The 25,439-nt window shown below is 44.7% G+C and overlaps 1 protein-coding gene across 1 annotated transcript in view; it reads left to right on the forward strand.

Moving 5' to 3' along the window:
- Nucleotides 1-25,439, forward strand: part of LOC114359138 (multidrug resistance protein homolog 49) — a 60,542-nt gene that overhangs the window by 31,953 nt on the left and 3,150 nt on the right. The window contains exons 3-30 of the mRNA XM_028313402.1: nt 623-767; nt 2,791-2,891; nt 3,408-3,579; nt 4,249-4,373; nt 5,878-6,073; nt 7,947-8,171; nt 8,640-8,826; nt 9,407-9,549; nt 9,972-10,121; nt 10,344-10,402; nt 10,925-11,069; nt 11,986-11,995; nt 12,921-13,009; nt 13,379-13,546; nt 15,156-15,338; nt 15,737-15,836; nt 16,312-16,424; nt 16,998-17,127; nt 17,270-17,283; nt 17,983-18,105; nt 18,426-18,516; nt 19,267-19,379; nt 20,412-20,541; nt 21,429-21,621; nt 22,469-22,640; nt 23,498-23,692; nt 24,370-24,579; nt 25,195-25,341. Coding sequence (XP_028169203.1) covers nt 623-767; nt 2,791-2,891; nt 3,408-3,579; nt 4,249-4,373; nt 5,878-6,073; nt 7,947-8,171; nt 8,640-8,826; nt 9,407-9,549; nt 9,972-10,121; nt 10,344-10,402; nt 10,925-11,069; nt 11,986-11,995; nt 12,921-13,009; nt 13,379-13,546; nt 15,156-15,338; nt 15,737-15,836; nt 16,312-16,424; nt 16,998-17,127; nt 17,270-17,283; nt 17,983-18,105; nt 18,426-18,516; nt 19,267-19,379; nt 20,412-20,541; nt 21,429-21,621; nt 22,469-22,640; nt 23,498-23,692; nt 24,370-24,579; nt 25,195-25,341 — 3,829 coding nt within the window. The remainder of the gene's footprint in view (nt 1-622; nt 768-2,790; nt 2,892-3,407; nt 3,580-4,248; nt 4,374-5,877; nt 6,074-7,946; nt 8,172-8,639; nt 8,827-9,406; nt 9,550-9,971; nt 10,122-10,343; nt 10,403-10,924; nt 11,070-11,985; nt 11,996-12,920; nt 13,010-13,378; nt 13,547-15,155; nt 15,339-15,736; nt 15,837-16,311; nt 16,425-16,997; nt 17,128-17,269; nt 17,284-17,982; nt 18,106-18,425; nt 18,517-19,266; nt 19,380-20,411; nt 20,542-21,428; nt 21,622-22,468; nt 22,641-23,497; nt 23,693-24,369; nt 24,580-25,194; nt 25,342-25,439) is intronic.

The following is a 25,439-nucleotide window of genomic DNA, read 5'->3' on the forward strand; positions in this document are numbered from 1 at the left end:
CCGTTTTCTTAAGTTTAATTCTGCTTGCTCCTGGATAGAGAGAGATAGCAGTCACAAAGTTCACCTCAATGCATTTTTCGTATTTCCTACGTTACTTGTATGAAACTGCGCCATAAGCTTTGTGTGTAATCCTGGGTAGGGGCAAAAGGGTTTCCTCACGTTTCCTTATCTTCTATAAAGAGCGAAAGAAGGTTAGACAGAGAGAAAGACTCACGAGTACGCACGAAGCATTTTCCTTCGTTTATTCGAAACTGCTCCATGAGCTGAATAATTTGCATGAGTAGAGGTGGCCAAATCCTCCATTTGCCTTTGGTAAATTAGATTGTAGTGCTCTTACAGTAGAGCAGTGGTTCCCAAGCTTATTTAGTCTACTGCCCACTTTGAGAATAAATTATTTTTAGCGCCCCCCATTTTTGTAGTCAAGAGTCGAGCTCAGTCGATGTCTAAGTGTCCTCCTAGTAGATGACGCCTCCCAAGCCTCTACACAACGTCCCGATTTTTTTCTGGGTCTCTTACCGCCCCCCTTTAAGCCTGCAGCGCCCACAAGGGGGCGTTATCGCCCACTTTGGGAAAGACTGCAGTAGAGACTAAACAACCCGCTAATGATGATATCTGTCCACAGTGCAGAAGGCAACCGGCCGGCGCACATGGACGCGCTGGTGGACGACTCGCTGGCGTTCGGGCTGGCCAGCCTCGCCATCATGGCGGCGCAGCTCACCACCGCCGCCGTCGCCGTCACGCTCGCCAACTGGGCCGCCGCTAGGATGGTGAGGGACTCTCTTCTTTACATAGAAGTACTTTAAAACTATGCCACTGCTGTTGTCTGTACGTTTAGAGCAGTGGTTCTTAACCTTTAAGTCACGAGGGACCATTTTACCAAATTTCTGTCTTGTCAGGGACCACTTATTTTATTTTTTTCAAAATCCTATGAAAGGGGAAGTCGATTTCTCGCCCACTGTGCGCCGTTTGCGTTGTGTTGACTCGACTCATCACGTCATGTCACTTGTTTATAACGATGTCTTCGTGGACCACTTGGAATGCCTCCAGGGACCACCAGTGGTCCGCGGACCACCGATTAAGAACCACTGGTTTAGAGGTTTGGATGGATTTCAATGCAGTTGCCAACAATAGAGTGATTCAAAGGGAAGGTTGTTATCAGTGGCGTAGATAGGTAACCGAGGGCCCTGAGGCAAATAAAAAAATGGGGCCCCACTGCTATCTAAACTGGTTAGGTTTTATCAAAATTGACATTAAAGCTTACTTACTCCTGATACAGCTTTCGAATTTCTCTCTATTTATTTTGAAAATGGGAGAAATTTTCAAAGTTCAGTTCAATTGAGATTTTCTGTTAAGGATTCGGGGGCCCCCTGAGCTTGGGGGCCCCGGGGCACTGCCCCTTAGTAGCTACGCCCCTGGTTATTATTGAAGGGAATATTGTAGAAGGACAGCGACTCGCTCTATTTTATTGGGCTCCCGAGGACACCATTGGTTGTATGAGGGTAGACACCACCTCTCTGGAGGGGAGAGTCCCACATAACCCACTGGCTACTGGAAAAAAAGTTGTGGAACTGACAGAAAAAAACTGACGTACAGACAGTACTTGGATGTATAATTTAATGCGGTAGTAAGTATGATTAACAACATCTACTTAACTAATAAAAAAATATGTATAATAGAGAGGGAGAGAAAATAAAGGAGAACATCCAATATTATACCTATTTGGTAAAATGTAGAGTGCTACTAAAGAACTAGTTTAAACGGTGACATTATTGGAACTGGTTTACATTATTTGCTCAGTCATTCATTCAATGAATGAGGTGATGCGTAGACTTTGTTATTAACACAACAGAAACCTGTTAGGTAAGTATGAATGGTCGCCTTTATGTCATGATACCGACTCACACTTGTCCTTTAAACTTTGCAGTAGGTATATGCCGAACTGAGTAAGTTATGAATGAATGCTAAAATTCCCTTAGTTAGTTCCCAATCATGAATGAATGCTAAATTGCTTTTATGTCAATTTTATTCAATCTGAATGAGATCTGATTGGTTATTCAAAACATTTCTCCGCCTCGCTCCGTCTTGGTGGAAACTGGACCATAGTTAGCCTTAAGAAATGTTTAGCTTTTGTCATTTCCAATGTCCAAAAAAATTTTCAATCAGCACTGCTCACGCCTCACGCGTGACCTTGCCTCAAGGAAGCGTATTGCCACTGACAACAAACCAGGGTCAGGAAATAATACTTTCCACCTGCCTGGATAAGGGTTGAGGAAGTGTTGCCAAGCTAACAAAGACTCTTTCATTGTTGTGTTGTTTTGTTTGTATCTTTACTTATCTGAGACTTTGTACACGGTCTATTCCACTTTGATCACCTGGCTTTGATCACCCAGTTGATCAAAGTGGGCTCCAGTTTATTTAATATTTTAGTTTCCTTTGATCACCTATAAATAAATTACACCTTTGAATAGTCTCATGTCCATATTTTGTTTTGTAACATTTTTTGATATTTTCTAAAAACCGCAACAAACAATTGGACATGACGTAGGTATGTTGACTATTCAGTGGTGTAATTTAAACTAATTTATTTATAGGTGATCAAAGGAAACTAAAATATTAATTAAACTGGAGTCCACTTTGATCACCCAGGTCATTTTATCCATGGGTGATCAAAGAACACCAAATTGTCGCTTGGAGTCCACTCATAGGACAAACATAGAGTTCTACTCATTATGTACCATTTGAATTCTGTTCTATATTTTACATTTATAAATGATTTGATTTGATTTGCAGGTGTCTCGACTGCGGCTGCGCCTGCTGCGCACCGTCATCACGCAGGAGGTCGCATTCTTCGACACCAACACCGACATGAACTTCGCTACTGCGCTTACAGAGTAAGTTTGGATTCGATTTCTTAAAGCAAAAAGCTTTGTTGGGAGAAGTAAATTAGACAGTTCGTTCAGCCAAAAGACGTCCACTGCTGGACAAAGGCCTCCCCCAAGGTTTTCCACAAAAACCGGTGCGCCGTCCGCATCCAGGCACCTCTCGCGACCTTCACCAGATCTTCGGTCCACCTAGTGGGAGGCCTGCCCACACACGACTGCTGAAAAATCTAGCCCATAAAAGTAATAGTGTTGAAGAAAAAAATATCACAACACGTTATGGTCACCTTAATAGAAAAGCCATGATGACGCGTTTTGAGTGGTTAACCAGAAACTGACCACGACAGAAGGTCCAAAGATAAAAAAAAATCTGGTTTTAAGCTATCAACCATGACAGGGCGCGCGACCAGTCAATGGCCTGTGCACGCGCAGTAATCGCCATCGCTGACGTGATCTGCACGCGTTGGTTAAGCTGAAGCTTTTGGGCCCTACCAAATTGTAGTTTAATTCATTCATTGATTTCCACAGAGACATGGACAAGCTGAAGGCAGGCGTGGGCGAGCACGTGTCGATGACGGCATTCCTGTGCGGCACCGTCGTCATCGGCTCCGCGCTGTCGCTGTACTACGGCTGGCAGCTCACGCTCGCCGGGCTGTCCGTCGTGCCTGTGGCTATACTCGTGGCCGCCGTCGTGTCTAAGGTTAGCTATGTTAAAGTCATGCGATGAGGCTTGAAAAGGTCACGTAAAGCACCTGGATGGAATTCTTGGTCCGCAATGGACGTCCTTCTGTTAAAAAGAAGTAGTCTAATAGGGAATAGGGAGGAACAAGTAGCCTAACAGTAGTTTGATCAACGTGGAGGTACCCAATTCCTACTACGGCTGGCAGCTGACTCTGGCTGGGCTATCCGTCGTGCCTGTTGCCATACTCGTCGCTGCTGTTGTGTCTTAAGGTACATTTCTAGACTTGATAAAAACTGCTGTGAGCGGTCTCTAGCACGAGTGCACCGAGTTGACCAGCAGGGAAAGATGACGAAACGTAAGAAGAGCCGACATCCGCTCACAAAAAATCACTTCGTTGATGACCACGACCACTCTGTCAACCGTACCATGGCTGAGAAGAAGAAGAAATGAGGAAGCAGCAGCTTGGTCAGCAATCCACTGCCTCCTCACAAAGACGTTCAAGTCTTTTGTTTGAAATGAAACACAGAACCAATTTGGTTTAAAGACTTAGATAGAGGGCCTTGCTCCTGTAGTTGACAGTGGCGGCGTACACTCACATACTCCACGATTAATCTGAACTTTCGTGGGTGGAAGAATCTGAAAATACCTTAAATTTATTGGCTCCTTAACAGTCCTTTATGTTCACAGTACCAAACAAAATGCTCCGAACAAGAAGTGAAGGCATACGGCTCGGCCGGGCGCGTGGTGGAGGAGGCGCTGACCGCCATCAAGACCGTGCGCGCCTACGCCGGCGAGGAGAAGGAACTGGAGAGGTAAGCATCCTTTATTTATTTATTTATTTATTTATTTATTTAATAACAATCTTAGCTCTAACATTACAGGTTACCCCAATGCGATAGAGTAGATTAAGGATAGCCAACAAAGACACCTTATCTTATATAATAACCTTAATACATTAAACATTATGTGGTGTTGCCTTACTTAAAGGCTTTTAAAGAGTTCTTGATTAGTCCACTGATGGACGTCATCCTCTACCATTTCCAACTCATATTTAAATACCTGTAACCTTTGTCAGGCTGATACATTCCTCTTCGTAAGTATAGTAAGTAAGACTGCCCCGGATTATAAATAGCATGCCACCCGAATTTGTGAAAGAAATCACTGTTAAAAATATTAAATATAAGCTGAAGGACTATTTCCTAAAGCTAATGTAACAATATTAAAATATGTTTATGCTGTATTATGTAATTGTATTTGAAATTGTGAATGTACCCACTGCAAACTCGTTAGCTTTACATCAAACCCTAGTGGTTTTTAAAGCTATCTAAATGTAATTGTCTCAATGTAACTGTCTTTAAGTTGTTAAATAAATAAAAAAAAATAAAAAATAAAAAAAGGTAGGTATAGGGGCTTTTAACTCTGCTCGGTTTGCCATAAGATCAACTGATTTCCAATTTACACTATCTAAGAAGATGGGCATAGAGTCTAGAACCTGATAAAGTAAATTGGAATTTGAATCTTGTTGAATGTATTACTGGTACCAGGTAACTTTAACGTAAAGGACCTACCTAGAACTTATCTGACAAACCTTTGTCAGATAGGTTCTGTCTTTCTGTCATTTGGGGGATGTTATTTCACCAAGGGGTTAGTCCTGTATTTTGTGCGGCATGGCGCGGACATGTAATGAAGTGCGTGTGACGTAGATTGTAACTGCACATACATGCAAGTACGGTGCTGTGCCGTATTCTGTAACGTATGACGTGTTTATATAGCGCGTCACTAGTGTGTAATATGTAAAGCTTCAGCCAAACTAACGCGTACAGATTGCGTCGGCGATGGCGACCAAGCCAATGACATGATAGGACGCGCGACCTATCATTGGCCTATGCATGCGTAATGGTCGCCATTGCCGACGCAATCTGCATAATGTTGGTTTGGCTGAAGCTTCTTATCTTATTTAGGGCCGCGCATGAGCGCAGAGCACGTAGACCCATTGGGATCTTTTGTGCTTTTGGCTGAAGCTTAACTTAACTTAATCCCTTCTGTGGTCTAGTGGTAAGACCACCTGCTTCAGACGCAGAGGTCCCGGGTTCGATTTCCAGTGGGGGCAGATTTTAGGGGTAAGGCTTGTTCTAAGTCCGCCTGGCTAGCTACCACCATCTAACCTAAGTCTGTCGCCATAACAACAATGTTAACAGCATTGTTGTGTACCGGCAGTTAGAGGTAAGATTACCAGTTCCTCCGTGGTTGAGGATTCCGGGTCAAGAGCTTCCTCGTTGTGGATTAAAAAAAACTTATGGAACGTTGTCCCCCCAGGTACGGCTCGTCGCTGGTGGGCGCGGAGCGCGCGGCGCGGCGGCGCGGGGTGTGGGCGGGCGCGGGCGCGGGGCTCGGCTGGCTGCTGACGTACGCGCTCAACGCTATAGTCTTCGCGCTGGGAGCCGCCTTGTGTGTGAGGGACATGGACCTGCCGCCGGAGGAGCAGGAGTACCACCCTGGAGTCATGCTCACGGTGAGACTTATTAACACAGTATTAAACAGCCCGACAACAACAGAGTGATGCTCACGGTGAGAACAATAGTACTTCATTGTATCTGGCTGGCTGCTGACGTACGCGCTCAACGCTATAGTCTTCGCGCTGGGAGCCGCCTTGTGTGTGAGGGACATGGACCTGCCGCCGGAGGAGCAGGAGTACCACCCTGGAGTCATGCTCACGGTGAGACTTATTAACACAGTATTAAACAGCCCGACAACAACAGAGTGATGCTCACGGTGAGAACAATAGTACTTCATTGTATCTGGCTGGCTGCTGACGTACGCGCTCAATGCTATAGTCTTCGCGCTCGGAGCCGCCTTGTGTGTGAGGGACATGGACCTGCCGCCGGAGGAGCAGGAGTACCACCCTGGAGTCATGCTCACGGTGAGACTTATTGACACAGTATTAAACAGCCCGACAACAACAGAGCGATGCTCACGGTGAGAACAATAGTACTTCATTGTATCTGGCTGGCTGCTGACGTCCGCGCTCAACGCCATCGTCTTCGCGCTCGGAGCCGCCTTGTGTGTGAGGGACATGGACCTGTCACTGGAAGAGCAGGAGTACCACTCTGGAGTCATGCTCACGGTGAGAATGAGTAACTATATTGCTTCATTTCAACTCCAACTCTTCCCGCGGGTGTCGTAAGAGGCGACTTAGGGACACTACACATCAAACAGAGAACGGGCAGCAGCGCTCTCTGAAAAACATCAATATTTTAAACTGCGATCTCCAACCCGCCTGCCAAGCGTGGGGATTATGGCAATACCCTCAACTATAGTGAAGGAGGCTCATAGTCCAGCAGTGGACTGTAAAGGGCTGTTTATGATTGCTTCATTTATAGCGCGTTCTATTCGGTGTTTATAGAAGACTACAGTCTTACCAAGGAAGTTTTTGAGCGTCATCTAATGTACCATCCCTGGAGTCATGCTTACGGTGAGAACGAATTCAACCCGATCGAGTTAACTGCACACTTGGCAGCCGTGATTGTGGCCGTGACGTCACATCGACGCTCTGGTACGGAGGCGAACGCGGAAGGTGTGCGGGTAAGTGCTAGGGAGAGCCACATTCCAGCGAGGTGCGCGGTTAACTCAATCGCTCCTTGATGTCACGATGGCTGCTGACGTACGCGCTCAATGCTCGGAGCCGCCTTGTGTGTGAGGGACATGGATCTGCCGCCGGAGGAGCAGGAGTACCACCCTGGAGTCATGCTTACGGTGAGAACGATAGTGCTAAGGACGATTAATCCTTCAAGGCCCGCGAATCTAGACACAATAGATAATCAATTGTTATGGCATTAATGTATGCCGTCTGGGACTTTAAAGGTTAATAAGGGTCGTATCTGATCTCCAGGATATCTAAAGTTTAAAGGTACAAGTTTGAAGCCGCTGACATGCAATAGCAGCAATCCAGGTGTCGCTGCGACATTACTGGTTACTATGTATTTCTATGAAACGTCTTCAGAGACGTATCGCTAGCTAGCAACGGAAAAGAGGATGTAATTAATAATCTTTGATGCTACCATAAAAATACAACGATCGCCAGTAATGTCGCGCTCGCGGCGTCACGTCGCCTGCTAGGAATTATTAACTCAAAAGTTTAATCACGCGTGTGTTCGATCGATTTATAATAGCTAAACCAATCAATTAACAAACAGAGTAGAATAGAGAACTAACCTCAGTGAGTCACATAACGGGCGCTCATTAACAAATCCTTCTTATCTTCTTCTTGTCGTGTCAAAACCAAGCCTTACAGAGTCAGCCCAAAACTCCTCTACAAGAGTGGCGTTGCCAGTTATCGTTCTTATTCTAGATATGTAGTTTTCTGACCTCACCATTTCATCTTCCAGATCCTCTTCTGCACGTTCATGGCGGCTCAGAACATCGCCATGTGCCAGCCACACTTGGAAACCTTCTCTACCGCCCGCGGCGCCGCCAAGTCTCTCTTCAAGCTGCTGGAGCGCCGCTCCAAGGTGGACGCACTGGCCAGCACGGGCGCCAAGCCGGAGCGGTTCCAAGGGAACATCACGTTTGAGAACCTGTACTTTAATTACCCGTCGAGGGCTGATGTTAAGGTGAGTTGTTGGAGATTATTGGATTTGTGTTCTCGTTTTTGAAATGTCTTTGAAGGGGGAAGGGAAGATCCTTTCGAAGAGAACTGATAAGGCGAAATGATAAGAATATTGTATGTTCCATATTCTCTAACATAGCGCACTGATTCTCAAACCAAAAATAAGCCAAGAATTAAATATTAAACGTGGAAATGGGAGCAAAGCTCAATAAGAATATTCAATAGTTTAATGTTGCTATCATGAACTTAAAAACTAGAATAGAAAACATTATGCGTGACAAGATTCATGTCCAGTTATGAAAATCTAAAGCAAAACTACATGAACATAGGTAAATTGATGATCGGCAAGATTTAACTAAATCAGACTTTCTTGATTTAGATAGTCTTCTTCCTAAGCCTCATTAGATATTCTTCCAGGTCATTGTATAATTCATGCCCAATACCATCTTATCTCCAACCAACTCTCTCCCAGGTTCTGCGCGGGCTCAACCTGAAGGTCACAGCTGGGGAGACAGTAGCGCTGGTGGGTGGCTCAGGCTGTGGTAAATCCACGCTTCTGCAGCTGCTGCAGCGGCTGTATGAACCTGACTCAGGGCACATCACCGTGGACGGACACAAGCTGACTGATCTGGACGTGCACCACTTTAGGAGGAGCATCGGTTAGTGTCATATACTTTTTTATTGATCCTGGAAAATGGCCTGTCCTTACCAGCAAGCGGCAGGTAGGTAGGCAGCAGGTTAACGAATGCACTAAAATTTGTGGTGTTCCTTCTTCCGTTTGGTGGTCGCAGCCTTCGGAACTTAAAGACGACCAAGACGCCTTTTGCAGACTTGTCTGCTCTACACGGCAGTGTTGATATTTGAACAGGCTGAAAGTTTCCCTTATGCCCGTTTTCACCATAGATCCCTGATTTTTAAGTGACCTCTATATACACAAAATTCCTGTTATGTTGTACCATAGGGGTCACTTAAAAAATAGGGATTGATGGTAAAAACGGGCATTAGTGTAATGAATTGAAGCCACGACCCTTTCTTCCCGGGTTTTTCTCACTTCATCTGACGTCCTAATAACAGTACCCATAGTTAAATTGAAGTCTAAGCATGACAGATATGAAGATGCTATTATGGCTGATAATACGGTGACATGTTGAAATACCTACTTAACTGTTGAAATATCCACAGCTTATTTTACAGACTCTGTATCTCTTGAAGATCTCACTGTAATATATCTTGTTCCAGGCGTGGTGGGCCAAGAACCGGTTCTGTTCAGCGGCACGGTTCGAGAAAACATCCTGATCGGGCTGGAGGGAGTGAGCGAGGAGCGCATGATAGCCGCCGCCAAGCTGGCGCATGCTCACCAGTTCATCACCAAGCTGGCCAATGTAAGACGATATCTGTTACTCGTACCTATCTGTTCCCGGTTTCCAACAAAACTTGAATAACTAATAAGATTTTAAGAAGAGAAGAGATGATGTGGAAATAACGAAATTATAGATTGGATATTCAAACACATCTCCTCTCCTCTCCTCTCTGCAGCAAACTTAGCCTCCGTCCAGGAGGGATCCAGTGTAAAGTGGATATTTGATTACATGGTATAACAAAAAATTCAGCATAGCTGTAATATTTATGAAGATTAGGAGGCTACTGAAGTAGCCACACTTTCGAAAACCTTCATAAGTTCAACTGGTTTTAACCAGTGTCGGTGCTAGCGACATTCTTAATTTATTTTAGGCACCTGCCAACCTTGTATTTTCACAGCTCCCCGCCCTAACGAGCCGTATTCAAACATGTCATTTCTCCCCAGGGTTACGACACAGAGCTGGGCTCAGGTGGTGCGGCGCTGTCAGGTGGACAGAAGCAGCGCGTGGCCATCGCGCGCGCCGTCGTGCGCAACCCAAGTATACTGCTGCTGGACGAACCCACGTCGGCACTCGACCCTGCCGCTGAGAGACAGGTAAGGCATATCTTTAACGCAGTCAACTTACGCTTTTGCCAGATGGTGCTGATGAAGTAGATTATTACTGTTTTGTTAACTACTTTGTTTCGGATTAATAACATAAATTGCATACTCTCTGCATTTAGTCTCTCTCTGCAATGATTCCTTGACGACTTGACAGAATAGCAGAATAGATTAAAGAAGCTCAAATTGTTAATATTGTTTTTGTACTTTACACAGGTTCAAGCAGCTCTCGATGCGGCTAGCAAAGGAAGAACTACTCTTGTGGTATCACACAGGTATGCATATTAACTATAGAATTTACTGTATAATATCAATAACAAAGATGTGTACATGCTCTATAAGAGCTCCTATTTTTCTTGGGATATGAGTTTACTACAAAACTTTTTGAAAAGTGCGCCTGCACTATAGGATTAGTGTAGGCGCACACTAGGGGCGACACGCAACAGGGACAGCTCGTCGGCTAGACTTTTAGCTTGACGTCGCGACTTCACAACTCTGATGCCAAGAGTGCGAAGGTTTGAACAAAATACATGACCGCAGGCCGCAGCCTGTCATCGCGTCTAATGCCAGTATTCACAAACTTTACCATGAAGTCTCATCTCTCAGTGCGCGTGGACGCACAGGGTGACACACGAACCAATCACTGAGCTCTATGTATCGCTGTGCGTTCGATTGGCTGCTTCCTTTAAGCAAGCATCGTTTGTGAATACGGGCGTTAGTCGCCGAGCTGTCGTTGTCGCGTGTCGCCTACACTAAATAAACTGGTTTGTATCAATTAATGTCCTTTCTTTCCCCAGGCTGTCGACGATCGTGAACGCGACGCGCATCGTGTACATGGAGCAAGGCGCGGCGCTGGAGCAGGGCTCGCACAAGGAGCTGCTCGAGCTGAAGGGGCTCTACTGGCGCCTCGTGCAGGACGACCTCACCAGCAAGTCAGTGCCAGTTCTTAATATAATACATTTTTATGACCGAAAAAAAAATTCTGGGTAATGAGTTATTGATACTGGTCCTATTTATGAAAAAAAAAAAAAGTTAAATTACTCAAAATTTCATCCCAAAATTGGTACCTAATTTATGGACACACGCGTCGCTAGCACTTAACACTGGAAGCTTGGTCGAGGCGTGAGCGAGACAGATAGATCGGGGCAACGTGCGAGCGCGTACGACTACTCTAGCGAGCAGCGGAGTGCCCCAGCTGTGACGCGTAAAATACGGACTAAAGAAAATTTATAAATAAAAATAACTTTATGAAAAAAAATTTTTTTTTACTTCACATTTTTACACAACCTGTTAAAATTTTTTCGGTGATAAAAATGTAGTAGTGTAGATCATTTCATCCACGAAGACGCGCCCCACCATTCTTCCGCTAATGTTTGAGTGTTATCATCATCATCATCATCAACAGCCCTTTACAGTCCACTGCTGGACTNTGTATAATTGGGTATTTGACACCATTCGCCAATAATTCTAAACCACAACTTTTTTAAAAAGACACTTCTTTCTGGTCTTAAAAACTTAATTAAGTTTTAATTACCGGTAAATTACGATTTTTGGTTGCATTATAATTGAAAAAAGGAGTTTCATTGAGTTGATAAAATTGTGACGTCACATGCTAGTATTGCCGTACAAAATCTATGGGAGAGTGTCGTTTGACAGTTTTAAAAAGTACGTCAATTGATTGGTGGTGTCAATTTTTATGTTATTGTTATTAGTTTTTCTAAACCAAAGCTATGTCATGTCATTAATATTTGTTTAGAACAGTTTTATATATCTATATTTTAACACATTATAAATGTTAAGCCTAACTAACTAGTTTAAACATGTCCGTCCTATTAAGACCGATGTCATTATTTTAAAGGTAATTGTTCGTATTTACCGCTGCGATACAAGCTTTCCTGCTTAGTGCAGAGACCGCCATAACAATTTGTACAATGTGACATCTTTTAGTAATAAATACTTTTTTACTTTTATGGCAAAATGGAGGTACGCCTTATGACTAGATAGATGTATGTAACCTTTTCAACCGACTTCAAAAAAGGAGGAGGTTCTCAATTCGACCCGTATGTTTTTTTCTATGTTTGTTACGCGATAACTCCGCCAATTATGAACCGATTTGAACAAATCTTTTTTCGGCGTATAGGTAATACCTCAAGGGTGGTCCCATTTAAATTTAATAATAGAAAAAACAACCCCCAAGGGTGGAAAATTGGGGATGAACTTTTTTATACGCAATATCTCCGCCGATTATAAATCAATTTGAACGATTATTTTTTTGTTGAATAGGTATTATCAAAAGGGTGGTTTCATGCGAATTTGAAGAAAATATTTCACCCCCAAGGGTGGAAAATTGGGGATGAACTTTTTTATACGCAATATTTTTAATTTTTTTTTTTTTGTGTTCACGCATTTGAAGTCGGTTTTATTTTTTTTAAAAGTTAATTATTTCCAATTTTAATATAGCCAGTGTCACTCTCACGATTAAGATGAATGTAACGACCGACACCTCTAACGCTAAAATCGGTCAAGCCGTTTAGGCTGTAGGCCGTGCCAAAGAAATATACATACATACATACCCACATACATACATACACTCGAAAAACATAACTCCTTCTGGCGCAGTCGGGTAACTAATTTTGTTTTTGCAAAAGGGCTTCGATCCTTCAAAGCTGTAGCGCTTTTAGGAGAGTTCATACCTTTTCTGCCAGAATGAGGGGGTAGGAGGAGGCTTCTTTGGGTACGCCTTATGACTAGATACATATATGTATCTAACCTTTGATTTTCTTTATTTCCCAGCATCGGCAATAAACCGCAACAGCATGCGAGGCAGCTCGGTGTCCCTCGGCCACATGCCGATCGTCGCTACGGAACCCGTCACCCTTGTTGTAAGTCTCATATTACATACAAACCTACTAAATGATCTATTTCTATTACATGCTTGTTTCCAATACGAAAGTGAACTAATTTAATTTCATTGGCAGTTAGACCAGGATTTACAATTTGACTGTACACACTGCAAATCTCAGACAAAAGTTGCAAAAGTACCTAATCATTTGCGAATTCAGCTTCTGACCCAGAGATGGCAAGTGAGAATTTTAGAAAGGGTATTTTTCGACACTAAACTAAAATGTAAGGTGAATATTTTAATACAATATCTAGGGCGAGCAACTGCCCTACTTTGCCTTCTTGAGACGTATCCATCGACGTAATATAAAGTTGTAGAATCAACCTAACAAGCACTGTTATCCTTGCAGGACGACACGGAAGTGTGCACAGAGGAGGAGGTCCCGAGCGCGTCAACTTGGGAGCTTCTGAAGCTGAACAGTCCAGAGTGGCGCCTGCTAGTGGGCGGCGCGGTGGCCTCGCTGCTCGTCGGCGTTACTATGCCGGTCTTCGCGCTGCTGCTGTCCAAGCTGTATGGGGTCAGTAGCAAGCAGTTATATGCTGTGAACTTCTTAACTGAGAAAGCTCGACGTATTTAGGGCAATGGAACGTCCCATGCCCAGCGTGTCTCAGCGGGAGCGAATGAGGGCTATCGTTTTAGCTTACTCTACAGTGGCGCAAACTAGCCCACCAGTTTAGAGTACACCACTGTAGAGTAAGGTCCTGTCACTTGCTAGTAGCGAAGACAGTGGCACCAACTGGTGAGCGCTAAAGTGGTAGGAGGACTATCGCATTTGCACTCATCAAGATGGCGCCACTGTAGAGTAAGGTCCTGTCAATCACCAGGGGTGCCAACTGTTAAGTATAAAAACGATATCCCTCATTCAGAAGTATGGCAGAACTATGTAGTTAAACACAGCCCGCGTTATCGTCAAAATGGTGGCATGTGGGCGGGGCATATAGCTTGTAAAACAACGGACATTAGGGTAGAAAACTGGTGACCATGCATTACCATTAAAAGATTGCATTGCGCATTTGCGCTGTACTTATGCAACATTTTCCAAATGACCCATCAAACCCTAAGAGGTCGCATGAGGCCGCGGTAACAATTTATTTCTATTGTGTCTCAATTCGCAGGCTACTTGAAGAGATAAATAACCCACCACCACCCATGGTTCTTCCTGCCTCACGGCGTACGAACCGAATCTCGGGAGAGCGCGCGGGTACTTGCTCTGGGCTCTTTTCCTCGGGCGTTTTGCTTGACTCCCTACAAATTTCTCTGATCCATGTCCCTTCTCATAGTCAATTCAAATAGTGAAGAGATAAATAATAGAATATTGGACGGAAATGACTGATCTTCTCAATAGTGATCAGATCACCTCACCCATTTCTGCCTTAAACGGAGAATTCTAGCCGTCTCTGAGGGCAGTATACCCACGTCCTAAAAATTAATCTGCAGATCTTGCACAGATAAGAAGGAGATCCTAATGTATACTGTGAAATGCAATAAAGAAGTATTGAGTATTGAGATCCGCATATCAAAGATTGAATTGACATATACATATATCAGAAATGTTACCTTCATAAATGTTAGTCATAGGAGTATAATATAGGTACAGGATGGAATTTTGTAATGCCACCTGGAGGGAAAGTACTCTTAATATTGTAGATAGAAAAAAATCTCAAAGAAAACATTCCTTTATTTTTGAAAAGAAATAGAACTGCATTCAAAGATTTCCAAAAATTGCTTGCTACACCCCGGAATCGAACCAACTAAAATCTGTTAAAAAATACACCCTGTACCTATTTTTATTGCATCGATCGTTAGGGTTAAGAATAAGGATGAAATCTCTCTACCAAACTTGATAAATCAAATGAAAGAAAAATCATGAAATCTTACATTATCTCAATTATTTACAGAAAATTGTATGGTACGGTAGTGAATTTTCGAAAAAAAAAAACTAAAATCTAAGAATGCAGTTCTCTTTCTTTTAAAAAATAAAGGAATGTTTTCTTTGAATAAAATGTTCTATCTACTTACAGTATTAAGAGTACTTTCCCTCCAGGTGGCGTTACAAAATTCCACCCTGTATAATACTGTATATGTTGTTGGTATGCCTTATAAATAAATAAATAAATTCCTTCCAGATGTTCGACTCTTCTGACAAGGAAGAGATCCTGAGCGAGTCACGCATGTACGCCGGCATGTTCGCGTTGGCCGCGGCGGCGTGCGGCTGCGTCACCTTCCTGCAGGCCTGGCTCTTCAACCGCGCCGGCGCCGGCCTCACAGACCGATTGAGACGACAGTGCTTCGGCAATTATCTGCACCAGGTAACTGGTAGTCCACAGTAATATATACAGGCGCAGTAGGATGGAGTCACGTTCCTGCAGGAGGCCTCACAGGCCGCCTGAGACGACAGTTCTTCGGCAACTACCTGTACCAGGTAACACGCAGAAATTCCCAATCCCCCGATTTCTTTAGCTCTGAGCGTGCTCATCTTCTTAAGTTTTGAACTTTTTGTGTCAGTCAGGAACTATATTTTCAATTCCTTATCATCCTGATTTTGATTGATGGAGTCAGGGTAGTACCATGTGGATACAGTCAATATCACATTTGATTACACATTGTTGTTGGAAACACGCTCTTATTACAACACACAGCACAGTGTTTCGCTTGATATGCTGTCGACTGTACATAGAGTAGGAATAAATCTTAAAAATATAATATTTTTGATCAGGAACAAGCGTGGTTCGACGAGCCGAGCAACTCAGTGGGAGCACTATGCGCACGACTCGCGACTGACTGCGCCGCCGTTCAGGGAGCTACTGGTAAGTGTTGATACACTTTTTAAGTCTTTTTAATCTTTATTTACTTTTATAAATTGAAGCTACGATAGCCAAACGGTAAAGGGGTCGGACTGGCCGACTCGTTATCCGAGGAACGCGGGTTCGAATCCCGACGACGCTCGACTTGTGGTGAGCCCACTCGTGACACAAGCATTTTAGCTTTGCACGAGGGGCTAGTTCTTAAAAAAAACTTTTGAAACCAGGATTAACAGGTCAGGCCGTTCCCGACTCATATGGCTACCGAGAGCAACGTCAGGTTTTTAGTGGGTAGGCCCTTCTGGCAGGGAGAACCCCACACTCCGCCGCTGGTGGGTATACAAATCAATGTATTTTCCTGATGAAAAAAAAAAAGATTTTGTTTACCAACATGAGGAGTGCAGCTCAAATCCTCAATTTGCCTGTAGTATATCACAAAGGTTTCTCTTTAATGAGCTGATGATGGTGGCTTTCCTTCCAGGTACTCGTCTGGGCACGGTGCTGCAGGGCGTGAGCACGATGAGCATCGGCGTGACGTTGGCGATGTTCTTCTCGTGGAAGATGACGCTCGTCAGCTTGCTCAGTGTGCCTTGTGTGAGTACAAACATTTATCCTTATAAAGGACCGGGCCACTTTTGACCCGTGAGCTCCAAAGCGTACAAACATAATAATAAAACGTTTATTTCAGACATAGATCCATAGGTGTTAGTAACATGTTATAACACCACATCCCCTTACAATTATTCTTGGAGTACCTACCTAGTTTATATTTAATCCTGAGGGTAACGAAGAATTCTTCTTCTTCTCAGTCGTTGCACTCTTGATAGTGATCGTCGAAATAAAGAATTACCAAGATACATTTCTTTATACCCACACTTCAATTTAGCCTTTAAAATCGAATTAGTTTCAATTTGCTAATTTGTCCTTTCAAATCGATAGACTTGGTCCTTCGAACCGGATTTTTAGAATTGTTTGTATGAAATTTTAAGCTAGAATTGATTAAAAAGATATCACCATTTTACTATCACTATTATGCAATTTAACCAGTGCAGTGATGATAAACATCATTATCATTTAATTTGCTGGTCCTTCGAGCCGGATTATAATTGTAGGTAGGATTACTTTGGGGTAGATTTAATTTGTATTGAAACTGTTTGCTATGCACAGGTGATGGGTGGAATCTGCCTGGAGAGCTACGTGACGCGGCGCACGGTGGCGCGCGAGAGACGCGCGCTCGAGGCGGCTGCGCGTGTGGCCACTGAGGCCGTGCTGCGTGTGCGCACCGTGCATAGCTTGGGTGAGTCTACTCTTTCGTATACAATATACACTGTGTCCGTCAGCAGGGGTACCGTGACAACAGAGGGCCCCCGCTGAAAATCAGTTCCAAGACAAACCCTGGCGGTCTTGATGTACGCTGCCTACGGGTGCCTTTTTTTCAGAGGGGCACAAGCCGGTAAACAACTGTCCACTTGTATATTTCTCTCTGTTTGTATCTATGTCTTGCCTAAAATAAAATGTTTTCTATTCTATTCTGTGAGGTTTAATCTTCTCTGACTCGCAATCTTTCTTGGGAATCTCCGAGGCTGAGCTTCTTCACACACCCTCCCTGAGAAGCCTCTGATTTCGATCCATCTCTGCCATGTGCTCTTTTCCGTAGAGACTGCGAAAGTCTCTGGGGCTAGTTCTCTTGACACAAACGCCTCTCATTAGTATACTCTCCTGTCAGTGAGTGTAAGTTTCATACACCGATATCTTTTGTCTGTAGCTTCGTATTTGGCATCTGGCAGTCATTCATTTTAGTACATAAAGATCACGATCTTCCAAATTCTACGTCTTGGTTGTCCAGCAGTTTTTTTTTTATTTTGTCCTTCTTATGAATGACCTCACAGAAGACGGTACATAAAACGGAACTAATAAGACTCAATTATCCCAGGTGTGNCCACCATCTTACCTAAGTCTGTCGCCATAACAACAATGTTAACAGCATTGTTGTGTTCCGGCAGTTAGAGGTAAGATAGCCAGTTCCTCCGTGGTTGAGGATTCCGGGTGAAGCTCGCTTCCACCTTCGGCCTGATCGTCACTTACCATCAGGTGAGATACAGGCCAAGAGCTTCCTCGTTGTGGATAAAAAAAAAAAAAATAAATAAACTAGGCTAGAATAACTAGGCTACAGGAGGGTGGAGTCACCTTCCTGCAGACCTGGCTCTTCAACCGCGCCGGCGCCGGCCTCACGGACCGCCTGAGGAGACAGTGCTTCGGCAACTACCTGCACCAGGTAACACACAGGCTGCATCAGGCCACAGTAATACATACAGGTCACAGTAACTCTGTCATGTTCACGCTTAAATCGTTGTTTGAATTTGATTTTGAATGACAATGGACAAAGACAAATGTCGCCAAAATCATATTATTTTCAAACTGAAATTCCAAAACAGAAACAGATGCTATCGGAGGCCGATTCTTCATTCCAGATATCAGTCAGCTAGTCTATTTCCAATTCCTTAGTATCTTGATACAAATTATCATTGATAGAGTCGATGTAGAATGAACAAAATGTTTTTAAACAAATTGTTATAAACTTGTGTTTGTGATCAGGAACAAGCGTGGTTCGACGAGCCGAGCAACTCAGTGGGAGCACTATGCGCACGACTCGCCACCGACTGCGCCGCCGTTCAGGGAGCTACTGGTAAGTTTTGATACATTTTAAGTCTTTTTAATCATGATTTACTTTTATAAATTGAAGCCAAATTAGTCAAATGATGAAGGGGTCGAACTGGCCGACTTGTTATCCGAGGTATACGGGTTTGAATCCCGCTGACGCGCGACTATTGTGGTGAGCCCACTCGTGACACAAGCATTTTAGCTTAGTACGAGGGCTACTTCTTAAAAAAAACTTTTGAAAGCAGGATTAGCAGGTCATCCCACATTTTGTTTACCAACATGAGGAGTGTAGGTCAAATCCTGCATTTCCCTGTATGTTCACATTGTTCACAAAGGTTTCGCTGCTCCAATGGAGACTAACGTTGATTTTTCAATCGCCGGACAACTTTTAACTGAAGAATAAGTTTGGCACATTGACAGTTTCAGTATGAAAAATATGTCAAAATTACAAGTTTATTCTTCAGTACCTCTAGCATGAACGTGACAATTTTGATTCTCAAAATAAGTTTCGTGCAACCACATCTCATGCTAAGTTCACTTTCCGCCACGTTCACAAGGGCACTGTTGTAGTTTTCTCGAACTCGAACTCTAACACTTTTTGAAAATCAAAATTGTCACGTTATCGTTTAATTCGAAGGTTGAGTATCGAATTTTGTCGAATACGCAAACGATTCGAAGACGAAAGTTGTTCATGCTAGAGGTACTGTTAAAAGATATCTGACGATTGAAGAATCAGGCCTAAATGAGCTGATGATGATGGTGGCTTTCCTTCCAGGTACTCGTCTGGGCACGGTGCTGCAGGGCGTCAGCACGATGAGCATCGGCGTGACGCTGGCGATGTTCTTCTCGTGGAAGATGACGCTCGTCAGCTTGCTCAGTGTGCCTTGTGTGAGTACAAACATTTAATACAACTTTTCTTTACAAATATTGTAGCAGTTTATATTGAATCCTGTGCGTAATGAAGAATTCACGCACACTCACACACACACACACACACACACACACACACACAACCTGCATGCAAGCCTATGTTTCTTTTTTTTGCCCCTTTGACTGTTTTTTACGAGTTTGTAATCTATATATATAAAAATGAAACCCGTTTCGCGTTGTCACGGCATCACGTGTGAACGGCTGAACCGATTTCGATAATTCTTTTTTTTTAATGTTTGTGGAAGTCCAAGGATGGTTCTTACGGAAAAAAATATTAAGAAAATCTCTACGCTAAGGCGGTACGAAGTTCGCCGGGTCAGCTAGTAATATATAGAATCCATTATTGGCTGTAAGAACAAAAATACCTGTTTGTATTATTATTATAAAGAGCTGTGGTTTTCTGAATAAAGAAAAATAAAATAAAATTCTTCTTCTTCTCAGTCGTTACACTCTTGATAGAGTGGTAGTCGAAACGAAAAATTACCAAGACACTATTTCAATCTAGCCCTTAAAATCGAATTAGTTTCAATTTGCTAATTTGTCCTTTCAAAACGATACATTTAGTCCTTCGAGCCGGATTTTAAAATTGTTTGAATGAAATTTTAAGCTAGAATTGATTAGAAAGATATCACCATTTTACTATCACTATTATGCAATGTAACTAGTGATTCATCATTATCGTTTAACTTGCTGGTCCTTCGAGCCGGATTTTCATAATTGTAGGTAGGTTTACTTTTTATCATCATCATTTCAGCCATAGGACGTCCACTGCTGAACATAGGCCTCCCCCAATGCTTTCCATGTTGATCGATTGGTAGCGGCCTGCGTCCAGCGCTTCCCTGCTACCTTTACGATGTCGTCGGTCCACCTTGTAGGTGGACGTCTCACGCTGCGTTTTCCGGTACGCGGCCTCCATTCCAGAACCTTTCTGCCCCATCGGTTTACTTTTAGCAAGATTTAATTTGTATTGAAACTGTTTGTTATGCACAGGTGATGGGTGGAATCTGCCTGGAGAGCTACGTGACGCGGCGCACGGTGGCGCGCGAGAGACGCGCGCTCGAGGCGGCGGCGCGTGTGGCCACTGAGGCCGTGCTGCGTGTGCGCACCGTGCATAGTTTGGGTGAGCTTGCTCTTATGTATACACTAGCGGCCGCCCGCGACTTCGTGCGCGTGGACCTCGTTGTACCCCTGTTAGATAGATTAGCGTTTCACGGCTTCCCCCGCATGAATATTTACGATTTACGAACGTCAAAAACAGTACTTTGTCCAGCGCTATAGATTTTAACCAATGACGATAGATGGCGCTTTTAGACACGTCTTATTTATTTATTGAAATTTATTTGTCACATATCGTCATAAATTATAGCCTATATGTTAATCTGAGTTGTAAACAATAATACTGTAAAGTTTCAACAAAATCCGTTCAGTAGTGCGTGAAAAAGTAACAAACATCCAGTCATCATGACATCCAAACTTTCGCCTTTATAATATTAGTAGGACTGTGAGAGACTAGAGACTCTAGAGAGCCGAGGCATCTCTCACACACACTAATCCACGCAGGAATTCTTAAACGTCGAAGTGTCTTCTTACACACGCCTACAACTTCGACAGCGTGCTTTTCGGCATTCGATAGTCATCAGTTCAGTCGGCTTCTGTTTGAAGGCTAAAGACCACGGTCTTCCACATTTGCTAAGACGCAGCGACAGGCTGTAATTTTTCATTGTTCCCCCAATAAATGGCCGGCCTACCCCCACTTTCACTTGTCATCCTTATGACACCATCTCCATTACTTTGTCCATTAATCAACAAACAAAACCGCCGCTGAAAACCAGCGTCGGGGCACGCGTGCATGCACGCGTGGCTCGATTAATGCTGAGCGGGCGCCTTTTTGGCACAAATATGCGTGTACAGTTTTAAGTCCCTTTGTTCTGTTTTTCTGTTTTCTTTTGTGTCAAATAAAGTTTTTCTTATTCTTATTCTTAAAACTAATCAGTCGCTGTTCCCCAGGTGTGGAGCAAACCATCCTCGACCGCTACTCCACCGCGCTATCATCAGCCAAGGCCCAGTCTGGCGGCGCCTGGGCGCGCGGGCCGGTATATGGACTGTGTTTGTGCGCGCCTACGCTTGGGTATGCCGTGTCACTGGCGTACGGCGGGTATCTGATCGCGAGGGAGGATCTGCGCTTCGAGTATGCCGTGCTGTAAGTATCTACACCCGTGTTCTGTTTCATCAACCAAAAGATCTCCCCTGCCCTTTTGTCCCTATGTCTGAGAGTCCTCCACCTGGACATGAGCTCCCCTGGCTTACCTGGAAGTCTTTAAATAGACTTCGGACGCAGGTTGGCCGTAGACAATCTGGTCAGGTGGGGATTCTTGGATGGATTAAACATGGAGTGCAGGTGTGGTTTTGTTCCCCAGTCGATAAACCACCTGATGTCGTGCCCTGAGTGCCCAAGAAACTGCACTCAGGAGGATTTGATGAGTGCTGCTGACAACGCCACTCTTGTGGCGGAGTTTTGGGCTGACACTATGTAGGTTTGTTGTCGATACGAAAAGAACAAGAACCAAAAGAGACTTAAAACTATACACGCATATTTTTGTGCCAAAAAGGCGCCCGGTCAGCATTAATCGAGCCACGTTTAGGCCCATTTATTTCTCGCATATAAGCCTTGATCACACGTACCGAGTAATCGGGCGAGACAGTGCTCTCGGCCGCGTACTCGGTGCGTATGAACATAGCACCGAGTGATCGGCCGAGTAAAGCGACGAGACAGTAGCTCGGCCCCCGTCCACTTACTAGGCCGAGTGTCCACCCTCCCGCTGCCCCGCGCTGTCTCGCTCGCTCGCTCGGCAGGTCTGAACGTGCACTGTCTCGCCAGATTAGAGAAAAAGAAAAATCTCAATGGAACTGAACTAACTGTACTAATTTCAAAACACGTGTGAACAGCTACTCGCTTACATTACTGTCTCGGCCGAGTAAACATTATACTGTCTCGTCCGTTTGCTCGGTACGTGTGATCAAGGCTTTAATCTCACATCTACCCGCAGCGTGTCAGAAGCGNCCGAGGCGCTGATCTACGGCGCGTGGATGTTAGCAGAGGCGCTGTCGTTCGCGCCCAACTTCGCGGCGGCGCGGCGCTCGGGCGCGCGCATCCTGCACGCGCTGCGCCGCCAGCCCGCCGTGCGCGACGAGCCCACGGCGCGGGAGATCGACGGATGGGTGAGTGGTGCCGCACTATCCTTTCGTTTCTACCAAGAGATATCTACTATTGAACAAAGGTCTATAATGACCGGTCCTGCGCTGCCCGCGTACAGTGGCCTAATTCACGTATTTTGACAACAAGATCTCGCTGACGCTCAGAAGTCGTCCCATTGAAAAACATTTCTAAATCCGTATTCACAAGGCAGTAGCGGCGTAAGGGGGGGCGGTGGGGGCGGTCCGCCCCGGGTGCCAAGCATCAGGGGGTGACAAAGTCGCGCAGATTAGTACTCACTGACGCATCTGCATGGCAAGGACGGTCGTGATGTCATGACAGGGGGGGTGCCATTCTGGGGTGCCTCAGGCTATAATTTATATTATGACGCCCCGGGTGCCAACTTATGCTACGCCGCCACTGTCACAAGGGTCATTTTGAAGGATTACTCGATGGGATCTCAACTCAGTGTTTTGTTGTCGTTGAAGTTTCGTTACGTGAATAAGGCTATAGGTGCTTCCCGCTAAATCTCAATCTAGTTATGATGAACCAGTGCGGTGACTAAATGATCCAATGATAATGACATTCCCCGCAAAACGTAGGTACCTAAATCTGCTGTTTGCAGAACATACACTGTCAACTTTACGCCTTTCAAAAAATTATTTTACAAGTCCCAATTACCAATACCACTGCTTGGAATAAATGATGTGGCCGTACTGGCCGTGCTGAAAAGAATCAGCAAAAGATAAAACTTTAACAGACATTATGTTCAAAATTTCAGACGGTGTCTCTCCATTGCAAGGCACTGAACTTGTGCCCAGTAAATTATGCTGGTTTTCTGCATATTCTCGTGACTATATCTAATTTCTCATTTTTCTCCTAGACTGCAAAAGGCGAGCTTTCCTTCGAAGACGTGGAGTTCCGTTATCCAACGCGGCGCCACCAGCCCGTGCTGCGCGGGCTGCGGCTGCGGTTGGAGCCGGGGAAGTCGCTGGCGCTCGTCGGCGCTTCTGGCTGCGGGAAGTCTACCCTCGTGCAACTGTTGTTGAGGAGCTACGACCCCGACGCTGGATCTATTGTGAGTAGATTGTTTTAACGCTGTCATCTCTCGCTTTCAACTCAAGTACAGCGTGGAAGGAATATGCTACTTGTCACTTGTGTAGCCAGGGTCTACAGATACAGTTCGCATGTAGCCTTCGGCAGCTGCCATTCTGATGCCGCCGATAACATATAATTTATATAAAATATCAGAACTAGTTCTATTTCTCCATCAAAGTTGCAACTTCCAACGCCGGCAACATCTTCAGATATTAATGATCTTTAATGATCCCATTTCTTATTAGTACTACTGCAACTTCTGTTATAGCAAAGACCTATTCTTTCAGAACGGTGCGGTGGAGTAGTAAACGTCATTTACTTTGGATATCTTCCTCCATAGATAAGGACAAGTCCCGAGTTCTTCTAAGACTTATGTCCGTAGTAAAACGGCAGACAATATCCGATTAAGTAACCTTTCCAAGGAGAGCAAATCTCTGTATCGTTCGTTCGTTCGTTACAGCTGAAAGACGTCCACTGCAGGACAAAGGCCTCCCCCAAAGATTTCCACAAAGACCGGTCCTGGCACCTCCCGCGATCTTCACCAGATCGTCGGTCCACCTGCTAGGAAGCCTGCCCAGTACCCATACTACGTCTTCCGGCTCGTGGTCGCCACTTGAGAACTTTCCTGACTGATTGCCTGTTGTTTACCCCCCACAGAAACTGGACGGGCAAGACATCAAGTACTCGTTAACCCTTCGCCAGCTGCGCGCGCAGCTTGGGCTCGTCGCGCAGGAGCCGGCGCTGTTCTCGCGGAGCATACGGGACAACATCGCTTACGGGGACAACTCGCGCGCCGTCCCGTTGGAGGAGATCATCGACGCCGCGCAGAAGGCTAATGTGCATGCTTTCATCGCTCAATTACCACTGGTAAGTACTAGCTTTTGACTGCGACTTCCCTCGCGGAGCATACGGGACAACATCGCTTACGGGGACAACTCAAGAGCTGTCCCGTTAGAAGAGATCATTGACGCCGCGCAAAAGGCTAATGTGCATGCTTTCATCGCTCAATTACCACTGGTAAGACGAGATTATCCTGTCCTACTAATATTACAAACTAGCTCTTGCTCGCGACTTCGCTTGAGGAGCATACGGGACAACATCGCTTACGGGGACAACTCGCGCGCCGTCCCGTTAGAGGAGATTATAGACGCCGCGCAGAAGGCTAATGTGCATGCTTTTATCGCGCAACTACCACTGGTAAGACGAGATTATCCTGTCCTACTAATATTAAAAACTAGCTCTTGGTCGCGGAGTATAGGGGCCATATCGCGTATTGCTGCCTTGTCTAGCATAAAAAAAAATGTCTGATTGATTGCATCGAATTATACGCCTTATGGTGGAGTCTTTCGCTAAAATCATGATCAGTCTCTAAAAGTTCACTGCTTGAAATCGAAACCATAGAATCAGCTCATATTTTACTTCATACCACTGTAGTACAGGCTTAGATGATAGCGTTAAAACAATCATATCACCTTTCCCCAGGGCTACGACACGGAGCTAGGATCAGGCGGCGCGGCGTTATCAGGCGGACAGAAGCAGCGCGTGGCCATCGCGCGCGCTCTGCTGAGGGACCCGCGGGTGTTGTTGCTGGACGAGGCCACCTCCGCGCTCGACGCCAATAGTGAGAAGGTAAGATATGTTAGTCATTCTATAAAAAAAATATGCTAGGCCAATATGTAGCGTTTCTGCTCTGCTGGCTGTGACCTTAGTAAAGACCTGAAGATCGT

Source organism: Ostrinia furnacalis, unplaced genomic scaffold, assembly GCF_004193835.3.
Source record: "Ostrinia furnacalis isolate ACB-3 unplaced genomic scaffold, ASM419383v2 OfSCF4239, whole genome shotgun sequence".
In the NCBI taxonomy this organism is placed as follows: Eukaryota; Metazoa; Arthropoda; class Insecta; order Lepidoptera; family Crambidae; genus Ostrinia; species Ostrinia furnacalis.